The sequence below is a fragment of the Cydia strobilella genome, chromosome 24, assembly GCF_947568885.1.
Source record: "Cydia strobilella chromosome 24, ilCydStro3.1, whole genome shotgun sequence".
In the NCBI taxonomy this organism is placed as follows: domain Eukaryota; kingdom Metazoa; phylum Arthropoda; class Insecta; order Lepidoptera; family Tortricidae; genus Cydia; species Cydia strobilella.
The window spans coordinates 4,161,922-4,188,832 of NC_086064.1; the positions used below are offsets into that span (position 1 = coordinate 4,161,922).

A 26,911-nucleotide genomic window follows, 5' to 3' on the forward strand; every position below is an offset into this window, starting at 1 on the left:
CGAGGTTAGCCTTAGAACTCTTAGCCATGACAGCTCTGCGACGTATCTCGGCGGTACAACCACCGGCACTGGTTATCAACCCAAGATATACTGACTAGCTCGCTTTTTGGTAATCGCCGAGTGCTTCGGTAACTGAGAGAATATTTGCCCTGTCTACAACCATTACTTTTTTCTTGGAACGGTTGATCTTAAGACCTCTCTAGAACTTTAATCTTCAATTTTCTTCAGAAGAGCCGCCATTTCGATATATTTGCTGTTGTTATTCCCGTCAGGCAATAACAACAAGATAAGATAGAGGAGAATGGAAGAGAAAAACATGTTGTGCCGACCCCACATAACGTGGGATAAGGGCAGGAAGAAGAAGAAGAGAAGATTCCCGTCAGGCAGGCGACAATAGTAGCACAGTTTCTTACAAGAACTTTTGTACCAAGTCATATTATCTTTCATTCTTGTTAGATGGCCCATTATGGAAAGGGCTTATAAGTTTATAACAACTACAAAAATTTAAAAGTGGAAAAATTACTGCCCTGGGTGAGACTTGAACTCAACGGCCTCTGGATCGATACTCCAGCGCTCTGCCAACTGAGCCACCAAGACCTCATCCATAGTCAGCAAATGTTCCCACTATATGGGTCTAGGGGACCCTAGCGACATCTACCGTAAGAGCGTTACACTTCTTAAACGGCCACCGGAGTTCCAAGTCATATTGGAAATTCACCAGTTACGATGTGCTACCCATTCTAAATTAATTTTTAACAAGCAGAAACGTCTGCGTCGTCTGAATTAAGGTTCCGTGCCCAGAGGGTAAAAACGGGACCCTATTACTAAGACTCCGCTGTCCGTCTGTCTGTCTGTCACCAGGCTGTATCTTTTGATCCGTGATAGCTAGACAGTTGAAATTTTCACAGATGATGTATTTCTGTTGCCGCTATATCAACAAATACTAAAAAGCACGGAACCCTCGGTGCGCGAGTCCGACTCGCACTTGGCCGGTTTTATTGTATTTTAAGTAGTCACACTAGTATATATCTAGGCGCTAGGCGCAAATGCGTTGGCCAAAGGCGCTTAGCCTTTCAAGGATAGCATACACCAGAGAATTTGAGACGGGTACCGCCGTGGCCACCCGTGTTCTAGTGGTCAGCACGTTAGCCGCATAAGCTGAAGACGCGGGTTCGATTCCCGCCTCGGCCACCGGTGGACTGGTCACTTTTTCTCTAGTGTATGATATCTATTACAGTTTATAATAAAACTACATACATTATTTGACAGGGTGGGCCCAGCTGGTCGACAAGACACTGGCCCTCTGCAAGATGGTGGACCGTCGCATGTGGCAGTCCATGTCACCGCTACGACAGTTCCGAAAGATGCCTGAGGAGGTAACCCTTTTTTTATTATATTATTGGCTGATTTTTGTTACGAATCTATATTCACTATACCTCATACCATCATAGCTTCCCTAACCTTCTTTTTATTTAGGCGACTTCAAATGGTTTTGTTTAATTTAAACTTATGACGTTTAAAATGACACTTACATAGTCTGAGCTATCAAAATCGCTGCAGAGTTAGCTTGGTCTGACTACAACGTTTCGCATAATATATGTACCCCAAATGTCCATTTAGCATACTAATTTTAATCTAACCTGCTATTCTAAATGTGTTGACGTTGGAAATACATAAAATGAAATAAAATAACGTTGAAATTGCAATATGCCGATAGAGGTTTTCGCTAAATTTTATTGTATAAGAGTTTTCATAGTTCTCTGCTGAGTGATGTTGATTGGCCTGTCAAATGGTTGGTGCAACTCAGCCTAAGATTTATCTTCGCTTCGCAGATAACTTACAACTGTTTGTTACACTCACAGGTGATAAAGAAACTCGAAAAGAAGAATTTCCCTTGGGAAAAACTGTACGAGCTCGGCCCCAACGAGATAGGAGAGCTTGTTCGAGCGCCGAAACTCGGGAAAATGATACACAAATACGTCCACCAGTTCCCGAAACTAGAGCTCTCTACACACATACAGCCGATCACGAGAAGCACGCTGCGAGTGCAGCTCACCATCACGCCTGATTTCCATTGGGATGAAAAGGTAAGTCGGCTTTTTCTAAAATAAATATTGAAAACCTGATTCTTTCAAATCTGGACATACTTGGGCTCATCCTACTCAGAATCGACAGCATTCTCCATCCTGCCATTAAAAAAAACCGGAAAAGTGCGAGTCGGACTCGCCCACCGAGGGTTCCGTACTTTGAAGTATTTGTTGTTATAGCGGCAACAGAAATACATCATCTTTAAAAATCTCAACTGTCTAGCTATCGCGGTTCATGAGATACAACCTGGTGACAGACAGACGGACAGTGGAGTCTTAGTAATAATGTCCCGTTTTTACCCTCTGGGTACGGAACCCTAAAAAGATATGTCCCAAAATGTTCGTTCCATTAGGTCACGTTTTAGTGTAAATTTTTTTTCGCTTTTATGTGCGTGACGTAGTGGAATGTACAATTTTCATAAAAAAAATTGGGACATTTTTTTTTATTATCAGGATTGAATATGCTAGTTATTCTGAGTTGAAAGAACCCAAAAGCACCAGGATCTGTAAGAATCAGGTTTTCAATATTTATTTTAAAAAACGTCCGAGTAATAAAAGTAATGGTCTCTTATTGACCTCCACTTGTGGTGTATTATGTTTACAGATCCACGGTCAATCGGAGGCGTTCTGGATCCTGGTGGAGGATGTGGACTCGGAGGTGGTGCTGCACCACGAGTTCCTGCTGCTCAAGGAGAAGTACTGCAAGGACGAACATACGGTAACTAATGTTCTATTTAGATTAGCGCTTATGCCAGAGGCCCATTTCTCGAACGGTATTAGTGTAATAATATTAGTGTGTTGCCATGGTAACCCATACAATTCAACAGTTCGTGGACTAATATTATTCAATTAGTTTGTAAGCATTATCGTGTACTTTTATTATGTACCTATGTTACAATTTCTTGAATAAACGTCTTTTATTATTATCTCTTTATTTATCTTTCTTCTTAAGTTATTATTATTATTATTAGTCTACAACCGTGCGAGAAATTGGTACCTGTAAATTCGTATAGGTTACCATGGCAACACACTAATATTATTACACTAATACCGTTCGAGAAATGGGCCCCAGTATTAGAATAATATTATTAGTGTTTTTAGGTATAAATCTATACCGGGACATAGGTATTCAAAAAAAATCATATAAGCAGTGTAGCTGTATGATTATATGTAATATTTTAAAGTGATGTGTTTTTTTGACTTGTTTTAGGTAAAACTGTTCGTGCCTGTGTTCGAGCCTCTGCCGCCGCAATACTTCCTCAGGGTCGTTTCTGACAGGTAAGAGGGTCTAGCTATCACGGTTCATGAGATGCAGCCTGGTGACAGACAGACGGGCAGACGGACAGAGGAGTCTTCGTAATAGGTACCGTTTTTAGGGTTCCGTACCCAAAGGGTAAAAACGGGACCCTATTACTAAGACTCCGCTGTCCGTCTGTCTGTCACCAGGCTGTATCTCATGAACCGTGATAGCAAGACAGTTGAAATTTTCACAGATGATGTATTTCTGTTGCCGCTATAACAACAGATACTAAAAACAGAATAATATAAATATTTAAATGGGGCTCCCATACAACAAACGTGATTTTTTTACCGTTTTTTTCCGTGATGGTACGGAACCCTTCGTGCGCGAGCCCGACTCGCACTTGGCCGGTTTTTTTTCGATACTAAGTTCCTGTGTCGCAGATCATGAAGGTTTTTTTATTGTCGATGATTTAGTGTCATGATATTTTAGTTCTTTAGTAGTTTTCTTATGTTTTTTTTTTTGTCATATTTTTTTTTAAACAGATTTGTCAAGTCTCGCCCTACAAAAAAATGATTGAGCTGAAATTTTGCAAATGTATGTAAATCGGATGACAATGCAATATTAAGATGATATGGAGCTGATCTGATGATGGGACATGCAGGAGATGGCCATGGGAACTCTGTCATAAAACAACGTAAACTAATTGTGCTTGGGGTTGTTAGAATTGTCTCGATGAGTATTAGTTGCCTGTGGAAAGGAAAGTACAGTCAGCTATAAAAGCTTGTACCAAACTTGCATATCAAAACTTGTAACTGAAAATCTTGTGCAGCTTACGAGTAAAGTTTATTTTTTCTTGTTACCAGATGGATAGCAGCAGAGACACAGCTACCCGTCTCCTTTCAACATCTAATCTTGCCCGAGAAGAATATGCCACCTACCGAGCTGTTGGATCTTCAACCGTTGCCTGTCTCTGCTCTACGGAACCCTAAATTTGAGGAATTATATAAAGAGACGTTCAAACAGTTCAACCCAGTACAAACACAGGTATGCATTATTTATATGTAATATGTATTTCTTTTGTATTAATAGTATTACATTAAATATATGCAAAGATAGATATAACTCCGTAATAGATGGATACAGTCTAAGGAAAAAACGTGCCTCGAAAATCACGAAAATTTGATTTTCGATCAGATGGCGCAACTAGTTTTGGCCTACACTCGTATAGAGGGCGTTGACTGTTTCGTTTGTTATTTATAATTTTAACGCATACCAGTGAAAGAATATGGGTCAAAATCATATAAAAATAATTAATGCAAATAAAAAAATCATTTATCCATATTTAAATACATTTTATCGTATTTTTATAAATATTTATTTTTAGTTTTAAAGTGTGTCGACAGATGGCAGTGAATTTACTGGGGTTACAAAATTTACTATGACAGTACCGCTCTAGTATAAGTTACTCTATGATATATGTAATAGCATTTTATTTCATGTTAAGAGTCCCCAGCAAGCTCGTTTCTCCATACAAACGTACGTAGTAGCAGAAAAAACACTAAACAATATACCATACATATTAAAATAATATATATATAGATACACATACATAGTAACGTGATATTTTTAAAACTCCGCCCAAATCGTACCCATCTCGTAACAACTAACACAAGTGTATTTCGGAGATGTCACTTGAATTTCTAGTGATTTTTAGGGTTCCGTACCCAAAGGGTAAAAACGGGACCCTATTACTAAGACTCTGCTGTCTGTCTGTTCGTCTGTCCGTCTGTCTGTCACCAGGCTGTATCTCATGAACCGTGATAGCTAGACAGTTGAAATTTTCACAGATGATCTATTTCTGTTGCCGCTATAACAACAAATTCCGATTCGCACTTGGCCGGTTTTATTTAAGACTGCGCCCAAATCGTACCCATCTCGTAACAACTAACACAAGCGTATTCGGAAATGTCACTTTGATTTCCAGTGATTTTTTAAATCAAATTCCATTTCGTGTGTTGTAACTTAGTTAAAAACATTGCAGTCTCGATTTCGGGACTGCAATGTTGCATACAAATTCCATTATTTGTCGAGTTCCAAACTTTTTAAAAGTTGAAGTGGCCATATCAAATGAAGGCATAGGTCCATTAAACAGCCAAACAGATGATCAGTACTTATTATTATAATCTTGGTACCGCGACTATTTAGGTGTCCCAAATAGGTTCGCTTATTTTCAACAGAAAAATACACTTCCATTTTTAATTAAAAAAATAAAATGGCGGCAAAGCAAATCTTATTACTTTTTTGTTTTTCTGTGACAATATATACATAAGAATGTTGCTTCTGTAAAATATTTCTATTATATTTGCAATTATTGCGCCATTTTTGAGAAAATCACTATATATGACTCGGCTGGAAGGCTACTTGCAGGCTTCGGATTCAATTAAACGGACTCCCAAGGTCGTCCGTTTAAAACGAATCCTCAGCCAGCAAGTAGCTACTTCCGAACCTCGACAATAATGTACTATTACTGTCCAGGTGTTCAACGCGGTCTACAACACGGACGACAACGTGTTCGTCGGAGCGCCGTCCGGCTCCGGCAAGTCCGTGATCGCGGAGCTGGCTTTACTGCGGCTGCTGTCGAGCAACGCCGCGGGCAGAGTCGTGTATCTGCTGCCCAAGGACGCGCTGGCTGACATTGTCTTCTCTGATTGGTACCATAAGTTCGCCACCCCCGACGGATTCAACCTAAAGGTCAGTCACACAACACACAATAGGGTATTCCACAATATTTTATTCATGGTATCAGTCATTAATAACAGGACATAACACACTAAACAAACACCTACATAATATGGGTATAACGGACAGCCCCACGTGCAGAGCGTGCATGGCAGAAGAAGAAACAACAAAACATATTCTCCTAGACTGTAAACAGGTAGAAGTATATAGGAGCAAATACCTAGGGAATCCATGCACACTAAAGAAGGCAACTAGCAACCTGAAGACTTTGCTAGGCTTCGTGGAGGAGCTGGGGTGGTTAGAGTAGCGCTACCTCGTGTCACGCAAAATAGGCACATTGGATGTCGAGTTGCGGAAAATGCCCAGCAATACTAACTAACTAATGGTATCAGTCGATCAGGTTTGTTTTGAGGATCAAATGTCTGTATGGGACCCATTGTCTTAAAGCAATACAAAAGTCACAAATGATTTTCAAAGTCTTGCACCCGCACTTTACTGACGAAACGCTTCTAACAAATAAGCATTACGTCGTGACGTCAGCATGTAACGTCGCTATTGCTTAGAAGCCGTGGAAAACAAGGATATTGCGATTGCGAAACATTTATCGAGAAATACATACATACTACACTACGCCAGTTTATCGGCCAAATAAATAAATAAGTATAAAGATTTTGTATCTGCTATTTTGGCAATTAAACCCTAAAATAATACAAGAAAGCGCTTCGAGAAAAGGTTACTTTTAATACCGGTAGAAATCTTGTCGTGTACTGTACACCCGAAAAAACATCAAAAATGATTGTTCGTGTCTTACCTAAGCAACGAAAATATGGTAGCCGTAATTACACTATAACTAGCCCAGGGGCCCGTTTCTCAAAAGCATGTAACTAATGGCAAGCATGGAAATGTCGCTTCTTTCATTCGGAATACGGGTGTTTTTGTCATGAGTGTTGCAGATAAGTAAGTATAGCGACGGTATGTTATGTCCCTCAGTGGCGCACGCGTATAGCACATCTATGTAATGCAAGGTCTATGCTTATACTATGCTTTTTTAACAGGTGGTGCAACTAACTGGCGAGACAGCGACCGACCACAAGCTGTTAAACAGGGGACAGATCATCATAACAACCGCTGAGAAATGGGACGTGCTATCGCGCAGGTTAGTCACTATTACACCCATAGACATAGTATAGGTATAGTAGTTATAGACATGAAACCAAGCGACCAGGGGTAAGAGATAGACATATTCATGTATTGACAGGTTAATGTATGGCAGCATAATCCTTTTTCTCTTTCACTCTAATAAATTTCGGTATTTCGCCATCGCCTCCTACCTATGCTGCCATAACCCGACCATTTAAAAAAACCCGGTCGGTGATAAGGACAAAGCATGGCACTATTTTCTCTTTCCTCTTATAGGAATCGCAATAAGACTATATTTCTCTATTAAAGAGTGTCAGGCCCTTGATTACACCTTATATATATATTTTTATAGCCTGTTATAGTGTCCCGCCGCTCCTTGATTTCCATGACTCCTGTTGTTGAGCTTTTTCCGGCCAGTTATTAGTGAAGGTGTCTAAGTCGTCCCGCCATCTCCGTCTGGGTCTGCCACGTCCGCGCTTATTTTGCGGCATCCACTTGGTGGCTATACTAGCCCACCTATCCGATTGCATTCGGCAGACGGGACCTGCCCAGTCCCACTTCAGCCTAGCGGTCTTCTCCCCTACGTCAGCTATGCTCGATGGCAAACCTTCAATTTGGACTTATATAAGTATGAATATTAAATATAAAATCTAATAAACCCCCTAAGGGCCACTTGCACCATCTCACTAACCCGGGGTTAAGCGGTTAAACCGTTAACCCAGTGTTAAATTGTACTGGTAAACATGGTAACTCCAGGTTTAACCGGTTAACCCCGGGTTAGTTAATGGTGCAAGTGGCCCTAAGTGTAAATCAATTTTATGCCAAAAATGCCTTAGGTACATTATTTTGGAAAATAACTGATACTCATCAAACTGCTGCATCAAAATTTCTTTGACCACCCACCCCTGGTGTCGTGAGATTTGTTTACAAGCCCTGAGGTTTTCATCGATTTTTGACAAGTTTTGAATCGTATCTCCTACTTTTGCACTACATATAGAATTATAAGACAAGCGGCTATCGGTTCTTCAATCTTTTATCTCCATTTTTGTCTACCGGATTGTGAAAAAAATTAATACTTATTTATTTATGATTGTTTTAAACATTGTCTAAAAAAACACTTTTTTCGTATCTCGATTGCTGTGAAAGATCTTACTTATACGAAATCTACATATTTGGGTTCGTCTTAGACGTCTCTAAAAATTTGTCTAAGGTTTTAATTTTAAACTAATTAACACAAATGTTATGGCCAGAAAACCAGTTTTTTGGCCTAAAATTGTTCAACTTTGATGCCAAATATTTCGAAAACAATGAACTTTGAAGTAAATATGGGATACTATATTGCTTAAAGCTGTTGCTGTTAATATGATAAGCTACAAAAAACATTAGAAAACTAAGGGATTCGAATCGAAGGTCATTGGGGCATGGGATCCCCTTAAATTAATCTGATGCTCTTAAACTTTTACACTATTTTTGCCCAAAAAAAATTACGTGGTATTTGCCAAAACACCCCCCTCTCCCCAACGTGAGATTTAGTGAGCTTCGGCTTGACCCTCTCTCCTGACCGGCTTTCCCCGCCTGAAGCCCTTAAGATAAGATAAGATAAGATTTCTTTATTGTCAAAGCTGTGTGTGTACATAGGTCTTATAAGTATCATAGATGTTCATCAGCTTACCGATTTCGGACGGGTTCGGGTTGCCCTCCAAATACAATCTGCGATCCAAAACTAATGCACCTTTTTTCGTTGTTAGATGGAAAGTGCGAAAGAGTGTGCAATCCGTGTCCCTATTCATTGTGGATGCCCTGCAACTGCTCGGAGGGGACGAAGGCCCGGTGTTGGAGGTGGTGTGCTCCCGGATGCGGTACATATCCTCGCAGATCGGTAAGTCAACTATTGCGTTAGTTTGGCTTACAGGCCAATTAAATTAGATTTTTTCGAAGAATAAATTCCCAGCAAGCTGGAAATAGTTTTAATACCTTCTTAGTTGGCCCTAAATGCGTGTAATCCGAGTTTGCGCATGCGCAATCCCAGGGTGCATAATTTTTGCTCTTTTTCAGTTTTTCAGCTTGTAGATCGTAAACGATACATCCGACGGAAAATTTGTTTTAATCATGATGTAAATTGATTTTGAGGATTCGAAAGGTACCTCAACCTTTCTTATGCCTTGACCCGTATCCGTCCCAGACAATTTGGACTATAATTTCTAATTTCAGTTATTAATTCAGTAGCAATTTTTTGACAGGCGCATACGAAGGCTTAATACGAATTCGTAGTCAGTTGAAAATGGCCGCCATTTTGAATTTCTTTATTTTTAGTATGATCATGTTAAAAATCCGAAAATGCAGTGTCTGATCTACCAAACCTTGCTGGTAGTGCCATTGCCAATGTGCATTGCGTCTCACTCTCTCATTAAGCAAAATGTGAGACGCAAATACACACTGGACCAAAATCCTACTAGGGTGGACAGATGGAATACCAACATTATTGTCATATATGTAAGCTGCTTGTACGCTCTCGAGAATATTTCACATACAAAACTGAGGACGTTCTCAAACGACACAACAGTAGGTCTCTGACATGTATGTTATGTCATGGAGATTTTAACGCATTTGTCGGTTACAGGTCGTCAGATCCGCATAGTGGCTCTGTCGCTCCCTCTAGCGGACGCGCGCGACGTGGCGCAGTGGCTCGGATGTAACTCCAACGCCACCTTCAACTTCCATCCCAGTGTCAGACCGTTACCACTAGAGCTACACATACAGGTCAGTTACAGGTCATAGTGGCTCTGTCGCTCCCTCTAGCGGACGCGCGCGACGTGGCGCAGTGGCTCGGATGTAACTCCAACGCCACCTTCAACTTCCATCCCAGTGTCAGACCGTTACCACTAGAGCTACACATACAGGTCAGTTACAGGTCATAGTGGCTCTGTCGCTCCCTCTAGCGGACGCACGCGACTTTAAGAGTAAAGACCCTGAAAATCGTATACTTAGAAACATACTTTCCAAATTTGCGTTGCGTATGACAAGTCAAACAAATTTCAGGGTCTAGATTTCGTTATGCATTTCAAATGATGCGTACACGTCGATTCATGAATGGAATGAGTGAAACGAGTTGTATCTGTCATTGTGTGACGGACATGTATCGGTATACAGCCAGAGTCACATTTTATTAGTTTATCTGTTACACACATGGATATTTCTATTCACTTATTCATTCCATTCGGGCCAGCGTCTACCACATTCCACGTAGAACTGGGCGTAGCAATTTTTGGGAAGTAATTAGATTTTGTATGCAGTTGCTTTTCGGTGACTAATCCCAATAAGGCCTAGTTTCCCCTCCGGGTTGCAAAGTCAGACGGCAGTAAACGATACATCCGACGGAAAATTTGTTTTAATCATGATGTAAATTGATTTTGAGGATCCGAAAGGTACCTTAACCTTTCTTATGCCTTGTCCCGTATCCGTCCCAGACAATTTGGACTATAATTTCTAATATCAGTTATTAATTCAGTAGCAATTTTTTGACAGGCGCATACGAAGGCTTAATATGAACTCGTAGTCAGTTGTAAAAAATGGCCGCCATTTTGAATTTCAGTTGCTTTTCGGTGACTAATCCCGATAAGGCCTAGTTTCCCTTCCGGGTTGCAAGGTCAGACGGCAGTCGCTTTCGTAAAAACTGGTGCTTACGTCAACTCTTGGGATTAGTTGTCAAGCGGACCCCAGGCTCCCATGAGCCGTGGCAAAATGCCGGGATAACGCGAGGAAGAAGAGGAATAGTTATTTGTTATACAAGGGTGCAAAGTTGTATTTTACCCGCAAGTGTGGAATTGAAACATGAGCGTAGCGAGTATTTCAACACACGAGAAGTAAAATACATTTGCACCCGTGTGTAACACAAAACTTTTCCCCTCACTATAGCGAGGAAAGTGCAACATCCACTGGCGTTAGATCATATTCATCACTGGAATCACTAATTTTTTTACGAAATTATAACAGAAAACATTAGAAATTCTGATTTTTACGTGAGTCGGTGAGAAGAACAGTAAAAATTTTGTTGACAATGTTGACATTTCTGTTCTGACGTATGAAATGTCAACGATGCGTTTTGAAATTGCATCGACTCAACTTGTGCGTTCAGAATTATATTTAACATCATTATAAAAAATCTAACGTTTCTTATGGAATTTTAAGGTTTATGACTTAAAATTATTAAATAAAGCTAAATTTTGTATTTTTTATTAGATTCTCAAACCATTTATTTAATGATAATTAATATCGAACGAACCATTATTACGAGCGTTTTACGTTTTGTTATCTGTCAAGCTACTTAAACACGCTCCATCCAAGGTCAAATTACTTTCCCCACTAGTGGATAAAATGCGTTTTTCCCCGCTCGTTTTAAAGGATAATAGACGGCTTTCCCAGCTAGTGAGGGGAAAGTAGATTTAGTATAATTTGAAACCTCACGGTATGTGAACTGCACGTGTATCCAGGGTTTCAACATCCCGCACGCCGCGTCGCGGCTGTCGTCCATGACGAAGCCCATCTACAACGCCATCGCGCGCCACGCCGGCTCGCGGCCCGCCGCCGTGTTCGTGCCGGCGCGCCGGGACTCGCGCCTGCTGGCCGCCGACCTGCTCGCGCTCGCCGCCGCGCAGGGGAGGCCTGCCAGGTTCCTGCATGCCAATCAGGACGAGATGCAGAAGTATCTCGATAAAATACAGGATAAGGTAGGTGGAACACATTCGCCAGTCTGGACTCTAGAGCGTATCTAAGGTTATATTCTCTCATTAAGCAAAATGTGACACGCAAATACGCATTGGGCCGCAGGCTCGTCCATACTTATAACACACATTTTAACCATCTGGATATTTTTGGCTGCAGTACTAGTGTATACAGAAAGCTTGTAATAGATGTACTTAGAGATAGTAGAATAGAATAGAATAGAATAAAATAGAACATTTTTATTCAACATCACATGAAATGGCAGAGTTAACAGATAGCGTAGTACATTTTTTACAGATAAACCTTAAATTTAGACTTACAAAACTAAGAAATTGAGTTGCACATCAGAGAGAAATATTCATGCGTGTTAAATAGGAGCTTGCCTCAGCATAATGTTGCAGTGTATTTACTACAACGCTGGTTTTCAGGCAGACCCTTGATACATTATCCCTTACTCGCTGTTAGTCGAAAACTAAATGGCTTAGAATTATGTTAACATGTATGTATGAGTGTAAACTATGTTTTAGAAATTGGACAGAACAATTGCTGGTATAGTGTGTAAGCAGAATTTAATAATTACATATGTATTAAAGGAAGTATATAAGCTTATGATAGATAGATATGAGTGCAAAAATACTTAATATAGATAAGAATAAATAAAGACATAAGGTGCATAGATATAATCATTTTAAATATGACGGCGTGGGTTTAGTACCAAGAGGTAGCGAGTTTTGTATTGCTAAAAGATATTGTTTAAACCGCAATTTAAAACTACTTATTGTATTTAAGTTTTTGAGGGGTGGAGGTATATTATTCCAGCATTTCGTTGCTGTATATTTGAAGCTACCTCGAAATGCAGCAGTATGGTGACGTGGTAATACCAACTCGTCACAAACCGATCTGATGCCATACAAGCTCGACCTTAGTAACTAAATGTAATATCTATATACATATATAAAACGTAAGTTAGTACCTATTTTTTTTATATAACGTAATACTGCATGCACTTCACTGTTAACTGGTTAGCGTTAAGGTTTTTTTTTTTTCTTATCTTCTTCATGAATTTATAATGTATTAATAATACTTATATTTTCTTTTATCAATGTCTCCCGGAGCCTTAAGCTCCAGTGGTATATAAGCTCCGAATAATCAAAATTATTGTATTTATTAAGTGGTGAACGGTGTTGGTCACACATACTGTAAATAGTGTTAAAACTACTATATTTAAGTTTCCCTTGTAGTGATTGTTTGTTTACCTAAATAAATTGAAAAAAAAAAAAAAAAAAATTGAGCTGGAATACCAACCTATCATTGCGGGGCTTGGTCAATTTGTATAATAATGTCCTATCTCGGCGACTCGAAGTGGATCTTGGCCTCCAACACTAGATTTCGCCAGTCGGTCCTGTCCTGTGCGATCCGACGCCATTTAGCCGCTTGGATGTCACACAGAGGTCTTTCTGGACCTCATAATGTCCTATAATACAAAATATATGAAACCTTCCATTGTAGATGTTAAAGGAGACGCTCGGAGCCGGCGTGTCCTACCTGCACGAGGGCGTCGACCCGGACGACCGGCGCGTGGTGCAGTTCCTGGTGTCCAGCGGCGCCGTCCAGCTGTGCGTGGTGGCCGCCGAGCTGGCGTGGGCCTTCGCTGCCCATGTACACACTGTGATAGTGTGCGACACACACACGTGAGTAATGACTACATAAATATCAACCAGAAACGTCTGCGTACGATGCTATTAAGCTGAGAAACAATTTAAGTGGAAAAACACAGTACAACAATCTTATGGTAAATATGTCGCTAGGGCCTCCCTAAGGCTCATATATGGTGGAAACATTCGCTGTAATGGGTAAGGTCTTGGTAACTCAGATGGAAGAGCACCGGGCTAGCAATCCGGTGGGCGTGGGTTCAAATCCCACCCAAGATAGTGAATTGTTTATAAGCTTACCTCGCGAACCCTTATGGCTGCGCCATTTTGTAAAATTTCTAAAAAGCTGAATTGACTCCTAATATGTTTATTTTTTATTGTCAGTTACAACGGCAAGCTCCATACATACGAGCAGTACCCGATCACGACCGTCCTCCACATGCTGGGCCGCGCCTGCCCTTCTTCAGAGGATGACCACTCCGTGGCTGTGCTCATGTGCCGCGCGCACCACAAGACCTTCTTCACCAAGCTACTACTGGACTGTCTCCCGCTGGAGGTATATACTATTATAATATAGTCTTTTACTTCTCATCGCGAGTAAAAAAAACCTTAAAGTCTTTTGTCACATTCTCCTTCGGAGAAGTTACGAGGTTTGCGACTAGTAATAGGGTACTCTTTGGGTACGGAACCCTAAAAATTAACTAGAATTCACTAATCATTCTATGATTTACAGAGTCACCTGGACCACAGACTGCACGACCACATGAACGCCGAGATCGTGACTAAAACCATAGAAAACAAGCAGGATGCCGTGGACTATCTCACTTGGACCTTCCTCTACCGCCGGCTCACCATGAACCCAAATTATTACAACCTGCAGGGTGTTACTCACAGGTACGGAACCCATCATCTCTCTATTAGAAGTATTAGAACAAAGTTCAAATATACTTTATTCACCTAGCAACAAGCACTTATGAATTATTTTTAGAAAATATTTTAATTTGTTTTATTTCAAGTAGAAACACTACTATATAAATTACAAACTGAAATAAATGTCATATACCAAGAAAAAGTGAAAAAGGTCTCCAGTGCACAAGGCTGGAATCGAACCAGCGTCCTCTGCGGCAGATGCCTGAGCCATTCGGCCACCGGGGTCACGGCGGCATAGGTCGAATTTTTCCAGGTATATGCATTTCTTACCGAAGGCTTATGGCGCACCCATCATCATTTTTTTCAGTCCATCATCTCTAGTTGTCACCCTTGGCTGAGCATATGAATTTCAAACCCTTGGTTACACAATAAGGCCCACTTGCACCATCCCACTAACCCGGGGTTAACCGGTTAAACCGTTAACCCAGTGTCAAATTGTACTGATAACCATAGTAACTCCAGGTTTAACCGGTCAATCCAGGGTTAGTGAATGGTGCAAGTGGCCCTGAATGAGTGTTTTGTCAACAGACATTTATCAGACCACCTCTCGGAGCTGGTGGAGACGACCCTGACCGACCTGGAGCAGTCTAAGTGTATCGCCATCGAGGAAGACATGGACCTGCAACCACTCAACCTGGGCATGATCGCTTCCTACTACTACATCAACTATACCACCATCGGTAAGTCACATTGGACCTCCTCTCGGAGCTGGTGAAGACGAGCCTGACAGATCTGGAGCAGTCCAAATGTATCGCCATTGAGGAGATGAACCTGCAACCGCTCAACCTGGGCATGATTGCTTCCTACTACTACGTCAACTATACCACCATCGGTGAGTCACATTTGTCAGACCACCTCTCGGAGCTGGTGGAGACGACCCTGACAGATCTGGAGCAGTCCAACTGTATCGCCATCGAGGAAGACATGGACCTGCAACCGCTCAACCTGGGTATGATCCCTTCATACCACTACATAGGTCACTAGATAAGTTTTGCAATAGACAAATATGAAACAAAGAGGTGGCCCTATTACATATACTTTTTAAAACTATATTTACATAGAAATTAATTGGCCGGAAAACATTTACTTTCTTTTAAAATAAATAAATAAAATAAAAATGCCTTTTATTTCTGGGTAATAAAACTTAATCTAAAATTTAAACCTAATTTCTCTATAACATTGAAAAATTACTCCCGAACCCTCCTAAGAGGTATAGGCCTCTTCCGGATTCTTCAATTTTTTTCGGTCTTGGTACTCCCATATCCAGTTGGCCCCAGCTATTTTAATTATGTCGTCCGACCAGCGTGCCAATGGCTGTCTTTTCTTCCTCTTTCTTTTTAATTCTACTTATTAAATCTCCTTTTGCCTTACTTTTACCATCTCCTTTTCGGTCTGCCCGAACCCCGGCCTGCACCATCGATGGTGTTCCGTGGGTCCCACTCCATTTTGGCACACCTTTCAGGGTGCATGCGGCAGACATGTCCCGCCCAGTCCCACTTAAGCTACATCTACAACTCGAGTTCTGGAGCGCAGTTCCGTGTTTCTGATAATAATATTGAATGTTATATTTGATCTAACAGAGCTGTTCAGCTTGTCCCTGACTAGCAAGACTAAGATCCGAGGTCTGCTGGAGATCATCTCGTCAGCCGCGGAGTACACGGAGCTCTGCATTAGGCACAGGGAGGAGAACATCATCAAGGCACTGGCTAACAAGTGAGTTTACTCTACACCAAATCCCATATGCAATATAATTATTGATGAAAGCATTTCCCTTCTTATCTAACAGTTATACTACAGAATAAATGTGGGCTGAGAATGAGTGGGCTACCCGTCAAATGTCTTCTTTACGCTGATGACCTGGTATTGCTAGCGTCATCGGGTGAAGAGTTGCAGGAGATGGTAACTAGAATGCATAGATCTTTTGAAAGGAAAGGAATGAAAATAAATGTAAGTAAGACGAAAGTTATGGTATTTGAAAAGGAGGAATATATGACAAACTGTGGAATTTTGATTGGTCAAGAAAGAGTAGAACAAGTGAAAGAGTTTGTGTATCTGGGAACATTATTCACTAGGGACGGTAAGCATGATAAAGATATTGAAAGGAGAGTGAGTGCTGGAAATCGCGTGAATGGGGCACTTAACGCTTTTATGAGCAGCCAGAAGGTGTCGCAAAAGGCACGTTTGGCTGTGCATAGAGGGGTGCTGGTGCCTACACTTATGTATGGTAGCGAAAGTTGGGTATGGCAGAAGAGGCATCAGAGCCAAGTGAATGCAGTGGAAATGAGAGCGTTGAGAAGTGTGTGTGGTGTGAGATTACAAGATAGAATTAGGAACAGTGTGATAAGGGAAAAGTGTGGACTGAGCGAAGATGTAGTGACAAAAATTGAGAAAGGTATGTTGAGATGGTTTGGACACGTGGAAAGAATGAGTGAAAGAAGGCTAACAAAGAGAGTATATATGGGAAAGGTAGAAACGGGAGTTGGAAGGGGCAGACCTCGGCGGACTTTCTCTGATCAGATCGGGGAAATCCTGAAGAAAGGCCAGGTCAAGAGCACCCTAAACCGGCGAGCGTGTATGAGGAATGTTATGAAAGTGAAGGAAGCGAAAGAGGTATGTCAGGATCGTAGCAAGTGGAAATCCGTGGTCTCTGCCTACCCCTCCGGGAAATAGGCGTGATTATATGTATGTATGTATGTATGTATTATACTACAAACCTTTAAGTGAAGAGCGTATTCCCATCTTAAAGGCCGCCAACGCATTCGCAACCCCTCTGGCGCTGCTGGTGTTACCATCAAGCGATTCGTCTGCTTGTTTGCCTCCTATATCATAATAAGTTTTTGCCAAAAATTATTTTTTTTTGGTACAAGCTTTTATCGCTGACTGTACATTTCTTTCCACAGACAACTACTCATCGAAACAATTCAAAAAAATTCCAATCACAATTACGTTGCGTTGTTTTATCACGTTCCTATGGCCACCTCCTGTCTCCATCATCAGATCAGCTCCATGGTACCATAATATTGCATTGTCACCCGACTAACATATGTATGCAAATTTCCAGCTTCATCGGAAACCGCGAAGTCGGTCAAATTTAACTTGAAAGATTTGACCCCGACAAACATACATAGCATAGAGAAATATAAGTGAAGAAAGAGTGGTAACTCCATACATCAGTTTTCTTACCACAACGCGCCTTATTTCGTAGTCGACATCTAGCGTCTAGTAGCGGAACTCTCAGTAATGCTACTCGACAATAATAAATAAATAAATATTATGGGACATTCTTACACAGATTGACTAAGTCCTACAGTAAGCTCAAGAAGGCTTGTGTTGTGGGTACTCAGACAACGATATATATAATATACAAATACATAAATACATAGAAAACACCCAAGACTCAGGAACAAATATCTGTGCTCATCACACAAATAAATGCCCTTACCGGGATTCGAACCCAGGACCATCGGCTTCACAGGCAGGGTCACTACCCACTAGGCCAGACCGGTCGTCTGTATCGTCTGAATAGATGTAGCGGCAAACAAAAAATCTAATGCTCAACAATTTTCAGCTTAGGTACATACAATGCAAATAGTTAAAAGCTTGTAAAAAGGAAATGTTTGTATATATTTTTAATGATTCCAGTTTGGTCGACAAAATCTCCCCTAATATTAATTAACATTCATGACATGTTATTGTATTGTGCAGAGTCCCACACAAGCCGACTTCCACCTCAGGCACCGTCAAGTACAACGACCCGCACGTGAAAGCGCACGTATTACTTCAAGCTCATCTCTCCCGCACTCAACTACCGCAGGAGTTACAACAGGACACGCAACTAGTGCTCACAAAGGTATATAGAATACTAGCTTTTGCCCGCGACTTCATCTGCGTGGACTTATTAACAGCAGTATAGCGCCTGGAAAAAATTTCATAGCAATAATTACAACTTGAGCATATTATTATTATTATGCACACAAATTAGCAGGCACTTCATTAATTATCTCAATTCCACCCCATGATGATGATGATTTTCGGGATAAAAACTATCCTATGTCCTTCTCAGGGACTCAACCTATCTCTATGCCAAATTTCATCTAAATCGATTCAGCGATTTAAGCGTGAAGAGGGAACACACAGACAGACAGACAGACTTTCGCATTTATAATATTAGTATGGATAATAGAATATATTTATTTCTTCTCCTTCTTCAGTCGGTCCCTCGACACTGAGGATCGTGACATAATGTCCTTCTGCTGAAGACCAGGTTCCTCCATACATTTATTTACGTGCCGTCTTTTCGTTCCGTCCGGTCGTTTGGACCCGGGTATGTCCTTAAACTAGGTACGTCCAAAAGAGATAGGGGCATCTATATTATTATAAGTGTTATAGCGTACGCTGTCATAGTAACCTTCACACTTTCAAGTAAGGTTTACATTAGCGCGCTTTTGCCCATGACCTTGGCGTGTGAGTGACGTTTTTGTTCTAAAGGTAAATTTTCTCGAAATAAATATATGAATGAAGTAATATATTTCAGGCGATCCGACTGATCCAAGCGTGCGTGGACGTGGTCTCGTCCAGCGGCTGGCTCTCCCCAGCCGTGGCGGCCATGGAGCTGGCCCAGATGGTGACGCAGGCGATGTGGGCCAAGGACTCGTACCTGCGCCAGCTGCCGCACTTCAGCCCCGAGGTGGTGCAGCGGTGCACTGACAAGGTGTGTATATTACATGCTACCAAAGATATATATATATATATATACCTTTATAGGTCCATTCACAATAACTCGAACGAATGGAATGAATGAGTGAATGAAAATATCTATGTGGATATCACATTAACCAATAAAATGGTGGCTCTGACTGTATACAGGTGTCACTTGCAATGAAAGTTGCAGTGAATCAGCCTGTACGTGTAAGAAAAAAAGTAGCTGGGACTAAACGAAAAACGAGCGGTTGAGGCATCTGTCGCGTAAACGGAGGACACTGGTTCGATTCCAGCCCCGGGCACAGGAGGCCTTGGTCATTTTTTCCTTTGTATATGATATTTATTGCGTTTATAGTTTATTTATTTATTCAGAGCCCACTGTGTCCCACTGCTGGGCAAAGACCTGCCTATAGTTTAAATACTTTAAATAGTAGTGTGACTACTTGTAAAAACACAAATTAAAATATTTTCATAAGAAAGTATTTTAATTTGTTCTTAGAGTAGCTGGGACTTATTCTTTTTTTCCTCGCAAGTGTGTTGAAAAACATGTGTAACACGTGTGTTGGTCATTACACACATCGGCTTTCTCATTGTGCGCTCGGTTTTAGCTAGCGCGCACAATATTGCCTCGAGTGTGATGACTGATGACCAACGTAGCACTAGCACACTTGTATGCTAATGTACAAATTTGTACACAGGGTGTAGAAACAGTGTTCGACGTGATGGAGCTGGAGGACGCGGCGCGCGCCAAGCTGCTGCAACTGTCCCCCGCCGAGATGGCGGATGTGGCTCGCTTCTGTAACCGCTACCCCAACGTGGAGCTCGTCTACGAGGTACATCCGCATCCGCAACCGCGGAACTTCCGCATTATTTTCAACATCCGCATCCGCATACAATCGATGCGGAGCTTTATTCTTTATTATTCATAACAATAAATTATTGTGTTGAACATAAGCTTGAAATTAATAATAAACTCTACATTAAATTAATTGAAATTAAAGTTAAATGAGTGATCCCAAGCCGATGATATTAATTAAAAGTATAGCTTAGATTATTATATATTAGCTTGATGCGGATGTGAAACAGGTAGCTACAGGAACGTCTTAGCGGCGGCGTAAGTGCTAGGTAATTTCGTCATTAGCCAATAGGAATCTCGTTTCGTGTTTTGTAATTTATCGATCGAGCACTTTAGCCCATGACGGACAGCGACAAGAAGTGAAAAGTTTGTTTTATTTGGATTTTAATATAGTAATGCGATTGTGGGGCATCTATATTCTTGTTCAAATACTAAGTATCAATTTTTTTTACAGAAATTACTAGTGTAATATTTGACGTTTTTTATGTGCCTAATCTCGACATCCGCATCCGCGGATGTGAGCCTTTAAAAATCCACATCTGCATCCATGTCAAAAAATCGGCATCCGCAACATCCCTGGTACATATTCAGTCGCGTTGTCCCGGCTTTTTGCCTCAGATTAGATTAGATTAGATCCGTTTGGTAATAAATCCCAAGAATTAATGTAGGCACTAGTACTGCTATGTCAACCGGTCAACCCAGAGGGGAATATAAAGCCTTATCGGCATAAGTCAGGTTTCCTCACGATGTTTTCTTTCACCGAAAAGCGGCGTAACATTTATCAGTTGATGCTGGGAGATGTTGACGTCCGTTAGCGGGATTAGCTTTCTTGAATTGTTGGCCATATTATTACATATTTTTGTTTTAATTTATATGGATTTCCGCAAAGTAACCCCTGTTTCTGTCAATGATTTGATATGATAAAGCAGCGGTTCTAAAGCTGTCCTGGTGACGGAACCTTTTGGAAAGCGAAATATTTGACGGAGCCCCAATTGAAAAAAATTCGTTTGCCACTTTTTTCTTATTATTACAAGTATTCTCGCGGGGCCCCAACAGAGGCTTTGCGGAGCCCTAGGGATCCGCGGAGCACACTGAGAATGGCTGTGATAAGGGGGTTTTCAGAAAAAATGGTATCATTAACATTTTTTCGAAAAACCATCATCTTTTGGGTTATTTAGACTTAGAAACACGAGTACTATTGAATGAGACAAAGAAAAAAAGTGTCCCCAGTTTTTCATACAAATTTTGGGTGTCAGTTTTGTAACGGTCCATACAAAATGTATGTGAAAATGCGTTACAAAACTGTCATTTTTTTGGGGACGTATTTTTTTTCTTTTTAAATCGATAGTCCTCGTGATTCTGAGTAGAAATAACCCAAAAGTTGATGGATTTTCGAAAAAAAGCAAATAGTACACTTAAGTGAAAATGCCCATAAAGAGTAATTGTGTGTGCAGGTGAAGGAGGAGCGGCGGCTGCGCGTGGGCAAGCCCATCGTGGTGGAGGTGGCGCTGGAGCGCGAGGACGACGTGGTGGGGCCCGTCATCGCGCCATTCTTCCCGCAGGTTACACTTCTCTTCTTGTCTATAACAACTAAATACTAAAAAGTACTGTTAGCGGGGTTCGGAACGTGCCCTAAGTGACAGCGCGGGCTGTCATCGAAGCGAGCTGTCAAAATGGCTTCCCGCCTTAGATTCTTCAACCGATCAAACATCTACACGGACTGGATCAAATTCTGATACTGAAATTCTGCTCCCACAACCTTGATGCTGGCAAAATTGTCCCAATGGACAGATGCCATAAGAACCAAGAACTGAACTGAACTTATCCACAAAAGCGTCGGTCTGAAGCATTGTAGTGTATCCAGTTCAATTTAAATCGTTTACTCAAGACTTAGTGCGTTTTGCTGTTATTAGTAAGGACCCCTCGGTGGGCGAGTCCGACTCGCACTTGTCCGATTTTTTTTGTATAAACCAGTCTGTTTTTACAGAAACGCGAGGAAGGCTGGTGGGTGGTGATCGGGGCGCCAAAAACAAACAGTCTCCTCTCCATCAAGCGCGTATCTCTGGGTAAGAGTGCGCGCGTCCGCCTGGACTTCGTGTGCGGCGCGGCCGGCCGGCACGCGTACACTCTCTACTTCATGTCGGACGCGTATCTCGGCGCCGATCAGGAGTACAAGTTCCACGTGGACGTGGCAGAAGCGGCGGATGATGATGATGATGATTCCGATGAATAGGGTGTCGAAAGTTTGAATGCAAATATAAAATAAAGTATAACTAAATACCTATTCAATGTTGTTTTTATTTTTGGAAATATGCCAATTTAGATAGAGGAGGAAGGCTTTCTGTTTGTTAACGTATTTGATAGGAGAAATTATAATTTGAAATATGATATATAAATTGTATATACAGATGTGAATCACAATGAAAAAATCAACGATGATCATCAAACTCTGGTCAACGTGGGACTCGAACCCACATCCTTGGATTGCCGGTCCAATGCGTTACCAATTGCGCCAGCTGACCATCCGTCAATCAACGCAAATTTAGTCATTGCAACTCTGTGTTGATTTTTTCATTGTGATTGACATCTGTATATACAATTTATAGATTCTAATAATGTGGTAAGTACGTCCCACAATAAAAAAGGAAAAAATATATTAACATTTAATTTGAAATATGTCTAAATAATAAATATTCATTATTGCTTTATAGTTGCTTTTCTATATAGCGGATGTCCCAAAAAGAACGCAAAATTTTAGAGGCACAGCATCAGCTGCCTGTCTAAAATAAAATAAAAAAATAGAAAAATGCACTATACGTGCGTATGCCGAAAATTTCAAAGGCAATATGGCTCATATGGACTGTAAAGTGTTGTACAAATCCTCCTGTCCTCTTGCGAGTCTTGCGCCATTGGCTTTCTGCTGTATATACATTTTTCTTGCAGCGTTGTAGTTTTGTATTGTATTTATTTATTTCATTTCACATGTACATTACAGGTTTTACAAGTACTTAAGAGTATAGGTAGGTACACAAATGACACATGAAACCCAGATGGGCGCAGCAATGTAGGTAGATAGCTAAACAATATTAATCGTTTCATTATACAATTAGGTACATTGTTATTATCGCACCGAGACACAGGTTTTTCTGCAGTATAGCCATTTTGCGAGGTAGGCATCCACTGCTGGACACATCTCCATCAAGCGCGTATGCCTGGGTAAGAGTGCGCGCGTTCGCCTAGACTTCGTGTGCGGCGCTTTAACACATTGAGTGCCGGGAACCCGCTCCGCAGGTTCTCTATTCGTAGTCGCTTTCATCTACAAAGCGGGAAAACGCTGGGATCGGCTACGAGCGTCGAGCTACGAAGACGATTAGGTTAGAGCCATTCTGATTTTTCGCCGTAAGAGGGTAAGGTCATAGACAGAAAAAAACATCTTATGCTAAACGCATATATTTAAAATAATTCTCTAATTAAAACAATACGACATAATTATTCTTACAATTATTTATATCAATGAATTCAATGATTTATACAAAAACATATAATATTATTAATTATACATGTACAGCATTGTCCTACTTGACGGCAACAATGTTTCCCATTTAGGATCATTCGTAAGTGGTTTATAGTTTCTCAACATTTCGAAGTCTACGTTAATTTTTATTTAAATCAAACAATACAGGCATATTAAATAATTCAATAAATAATACGTTAGTCGGGCCAGTTAAATGCGCCTACTCTAGAAATATAAGTAGAGGGTATAAAGCTTAACACATTCGCTGCCAGCGACCCGCTAGGCGGGTTCTGTGTATCTGTGTTTGTAGGCGCTTTTCGCTACAGTATACGGTTTTTCCAGCGTTATCGGCTACGCTCGTAGCACGTAGCTCGCGATGGCAGTGAATATGTTAAGTACTATTATCATCGGTGGAACTCTTTTTTAATGGGAAAGGCGACTGATCATATCATACAATCATGATGTCCATGGCGATGGCATGGTGATGGTGGCGAGTTATTTCGTAGTCGACATCTAAAGTCAAGTAGTGGAACTATCAGTGCCGCTACTTGACACCAGATGTCACAAGTGTCGCTACTGACGAAAAATTGAAATGAATTTATTTCTTTACTTTTTACAGCTGTACTACGAAAACAATTTACAACTAATATTATAAGCAGAAGGAGTTGAAAATAGACTTCCGGTTAAAATATTAGCTGAAAATTGTTGAGCATTAGTTGTGTCAACTAGCATTACTGATAAATTCCGCTACTTGACGCTAGATGTCGACTACGAAATAACTCGCGTTTTGTTAAGAAAACTGATGTATGGAGTTACCACTTTCTTTACTTATAGGTATATTTCTCTATGATACCAGCATAACCTTGAATTTACCGACTTAGTTATTTAACTGTGCCTTTTTAAATGTAGGTAACTAAAAACTGTAGTTTTAGAAAAGAGAGGATTTTAATATATTTTTAAACAATATTATGATTCGAAAACAAAATAGGTTTAAATACACATAAAAGACCTGTCTGTGGCTGCACTACAATACACCTTTAATAGTGCATTACGATACAAGTGCGATATATAGGAAAATCGTAACGAGTGGCGATAAATTAAAACACGACCGGAGGGAATGTTTTAAATCGACACGAGTTGCGAATTACCTATTCGCACATGTATCGTACAACGTTTTACAGTACATATGGCCCTTTAAATTTTCGACATAGTTATAGGTACGTAATGTGCTAATTATCGCACTAGTGCGGTAAAGTAGCACCATATGTCCTGTAAAATCATAAAACACATTTTTGTACTTTATTTTAATCATTTTAATGACTGCCCGTTTAAGACGAAAGTGGAGGACCCGCGCGAAATCGCCTTTTCATACAAATGTCCTCAATTTCCTCTCTGGATTTTAACATTATTGAAAATATTTTGACACACAAAGTTGTAACTCAACCACAGCTATACCCTTACGTTTGATTTTTTTAAAGTTTTTAATTATTATAAGAGTTAAGTAAGTTTTTCGCTCGTTATTTTTACATTAATAAAAAAATCGAAAAAAGTCAAACGTAGCTATGGTTAATATATATTAAATTATGTAAAAATATTATCCACAATGTAAATACCCAGAGAGGAAACTGGGGACCACGTTTTTATGGAGAAGCGGCCGTTCCCTTTCCTCTTAATTTATATGTAAATATCTACTCTACAGTATCACATACGCATTCGTGCTTATATACCAATTATGCTAAGTTTAAAGTTTAAAAAGACAATACTATTTCTTACAGGTAATATAAACTCAGATCTAAATATTTGGCTCATTGCTGGTTTGGATAAATGTGTAGATTTCAACCAAAAGGTACCACATTGTCGCTTGTCGATAAGGTTGATTTCGAATTGAAGCTACATGGAAATAGCGCCTTATTGACAACCGACAATAAGTATTTTTTTTTATGAAATAGGAGGCAAACGAGCAGACGGATCACCTGATGGTAAGCGATTACCGCCGCCCATAGACACCCACAACACCAGAGGGGTTGTAAGTTTTAAGTACCCTTTAGATTGAAAATGGTACAAATAAGGTTTGTATTCGATATACACTAATAACACTTTAAACGCCAAAGACGTATTACCACGTCAAAAAAATCCCTGCTCTTGCCCTGCCCGCCCTGCTTCCTCAAGAATCACTATTGATTGGTGAAAAAAAATCAGTTCAGTAGTTTTTGAGTTTATCGCGAACATACATACACACAGACAGACACGGCGGGGACTTTGTTTTATAAGGTGTAGTGATATTTAGTGTATTTCAGTTGGCGTCTGGAGCAAATTATGTACATTTACACTTTTTACACCATAGAGAAATAAGTAAGTGAGTTCTCACTCCAGACATGAGTTTCCTTACTTAATAATAATAAGTTGTATATGGGAGGTGGGAGCTATGGTAAAACGTAAAATTAATAAGTTGACTCGCTACAAACTTAATAATTTATAAGCTTACATCTTATTACAAATAACTTTTCGCAAAGCCCGGTTTATTACAAATGGTAGGGTAAGGTAGGCAACAGTGGCTCAGCTCGAACAGTGGCTCAGTCGCCCCAATATCGCCTCTATCATGTTGGAATTTGGAATTAGGTTGAGTGAGCCACTGTACCCGGCAATTTGTTTCCGAGCCACTGTTTCCTACCCTAACCTATATCTATGTACCTACGGAGTGTGTGCAGTCTAAGGTTACTTATTTCTTTATGGTTTACACGTAGTATTCTACACTTGGCGTTTAAAGGGTTAACAGTGGATATGTACTTGTACAAATTTCTGTACGTAGTAACGTAATTACTGATTATTACTTTTTATTATACACAGGAAATAGAAACATACTAATACGAGAATTAAATGCATAAAAAAACGGTTACAATGTAAACAATCATTTTGTCAAATGTCACAGGTCTGGACTTTTTCTCAATATAATAATAACCAAAACACGCACATGTATTTTATTAAATTAACAACATTAAAGCGAAATATAGACGGTTAAAACAACACAGAAATATAACGACAATTTCAACACTTCACAAAAAGTAAGATTTATTGTCGTTGTATTATAACATTCACTTATACTTAATAGCAGTTTATCTACATTACTAGCCGTTGCCCTTGACTCCATTGCGTAAATAATTAGCCTCATGCATGAAGTTTATATTTGAACGAAATATGTTTTATTCGGATGTTTGTTACCGTTATATCATGTTACAAATGCATTTCCGTTTTTAAATTACCATTTAATCACTTAAAATTATAAATAAAAAGTACAAAAATTTGCCCGCGAAAAGCTAGTGAGCGAAA

The 26,911-nt window shown here is 40.3% G+C and overlaps 1 protein-coding gene and 2 non-coding genes across 3 annotated transcripts in view; 2 read left to right on the top strand and 1 right to left on the bottom strand.

Moving 5' to 3' along the window:
* LOC134752187 (U5 small nuclear ribonucleoprotein 200 kDa helicase) overlaps positions 1-22,326 on the top strand; it is a 50,556-nt gene extending 28,230 nt beyond the window's left edge. The window contains exons 24-43 of the mRNA XM_063687799.1: positions 1,270-1,376; positions 1,863-2,087; positions 2,692-2,805; positions 3,298-3,365; positions 4,194-4,374; positions 5,866-6,081; positions 7,125-7,225; positions 8,958-9,088; positions 9,830-9,969; positions 11,700-11,936; positions 13,441-13,622; positions 13,968-14,139; positions 14,317-14,477; positions 15,042-15,193; positions 16,094-16,226; positions 18,219-18,363; positions 19,048-19,224; positions 19,913-20,047; positions 21,525-21,632; positions 22,058-22,326. Of these exons, the coding sequence (XP_063543869.1) occupies positions 1,270-1,376; positions 1,863-2,087; positions 2,692-2,805; positions 3,298-3,365; positions 4,194-4,374; positions 5,866-6,081; positions 7,125-7,225; positions 8,958-9,088; positions 9,830-9,969; positions 11,700-11,936; positions 13,441-13,622; positions 13,968-14,139; positions 14,317-14,477; positions 15,042-15,193; positions 16,094-16,226; positions 18,219-18,363; positions 19,048-19,224; positions 19,913-20,047; positions 21,525-21,632; positions 22,058-22,303 (3,131 nt within the window). The 3' untranslated portion in view covers positions 22,304-22,326. The remainder of the gene's footprint in view (positions 1-1,269; positions 1,377-1,862; positions 2,088-2,691; positions 2,806-3,297; positions 3,366-4,193; positions 4,375-5,865; positions 6,082-7,124; positions 7,226-8,957; positions 9,089-9,829; positions 9,970-11,699; positions 11,937-13,440; positions 13,623-13,967; positions 14,140-14,316; positions 14,478-15,041; positions 15,194-16,093; positions 16,227-18,218; positions 18,364-19,047; positions 19,225-19,912; positions 20,048-21,524; positions 21,633-22,057) is intronic.
* Positions 13,790-13,862, top strand: Trnaa-agc (transfer RNA alanine (anticodon AGC)). Its single transcript has one exon. It is a non-coding gene; the product is annotated as a tRNA-Ala (tRNA).
* A 194-nt stretch (positions 22,327-22,520) lies between the features above and the next one.
* Trnaa-ggc (transfer RNA alanine (anticodon GGC)) lies at positions 22,521-22,592 on the bottom strand. The gene has a single exon. It is a non-coding gene; the product is annotated as a tRNA-Ala (tRNA).
* Between the last annotated feature and the right edge of the window lie 4,319 nt (positions 22,593-26,911).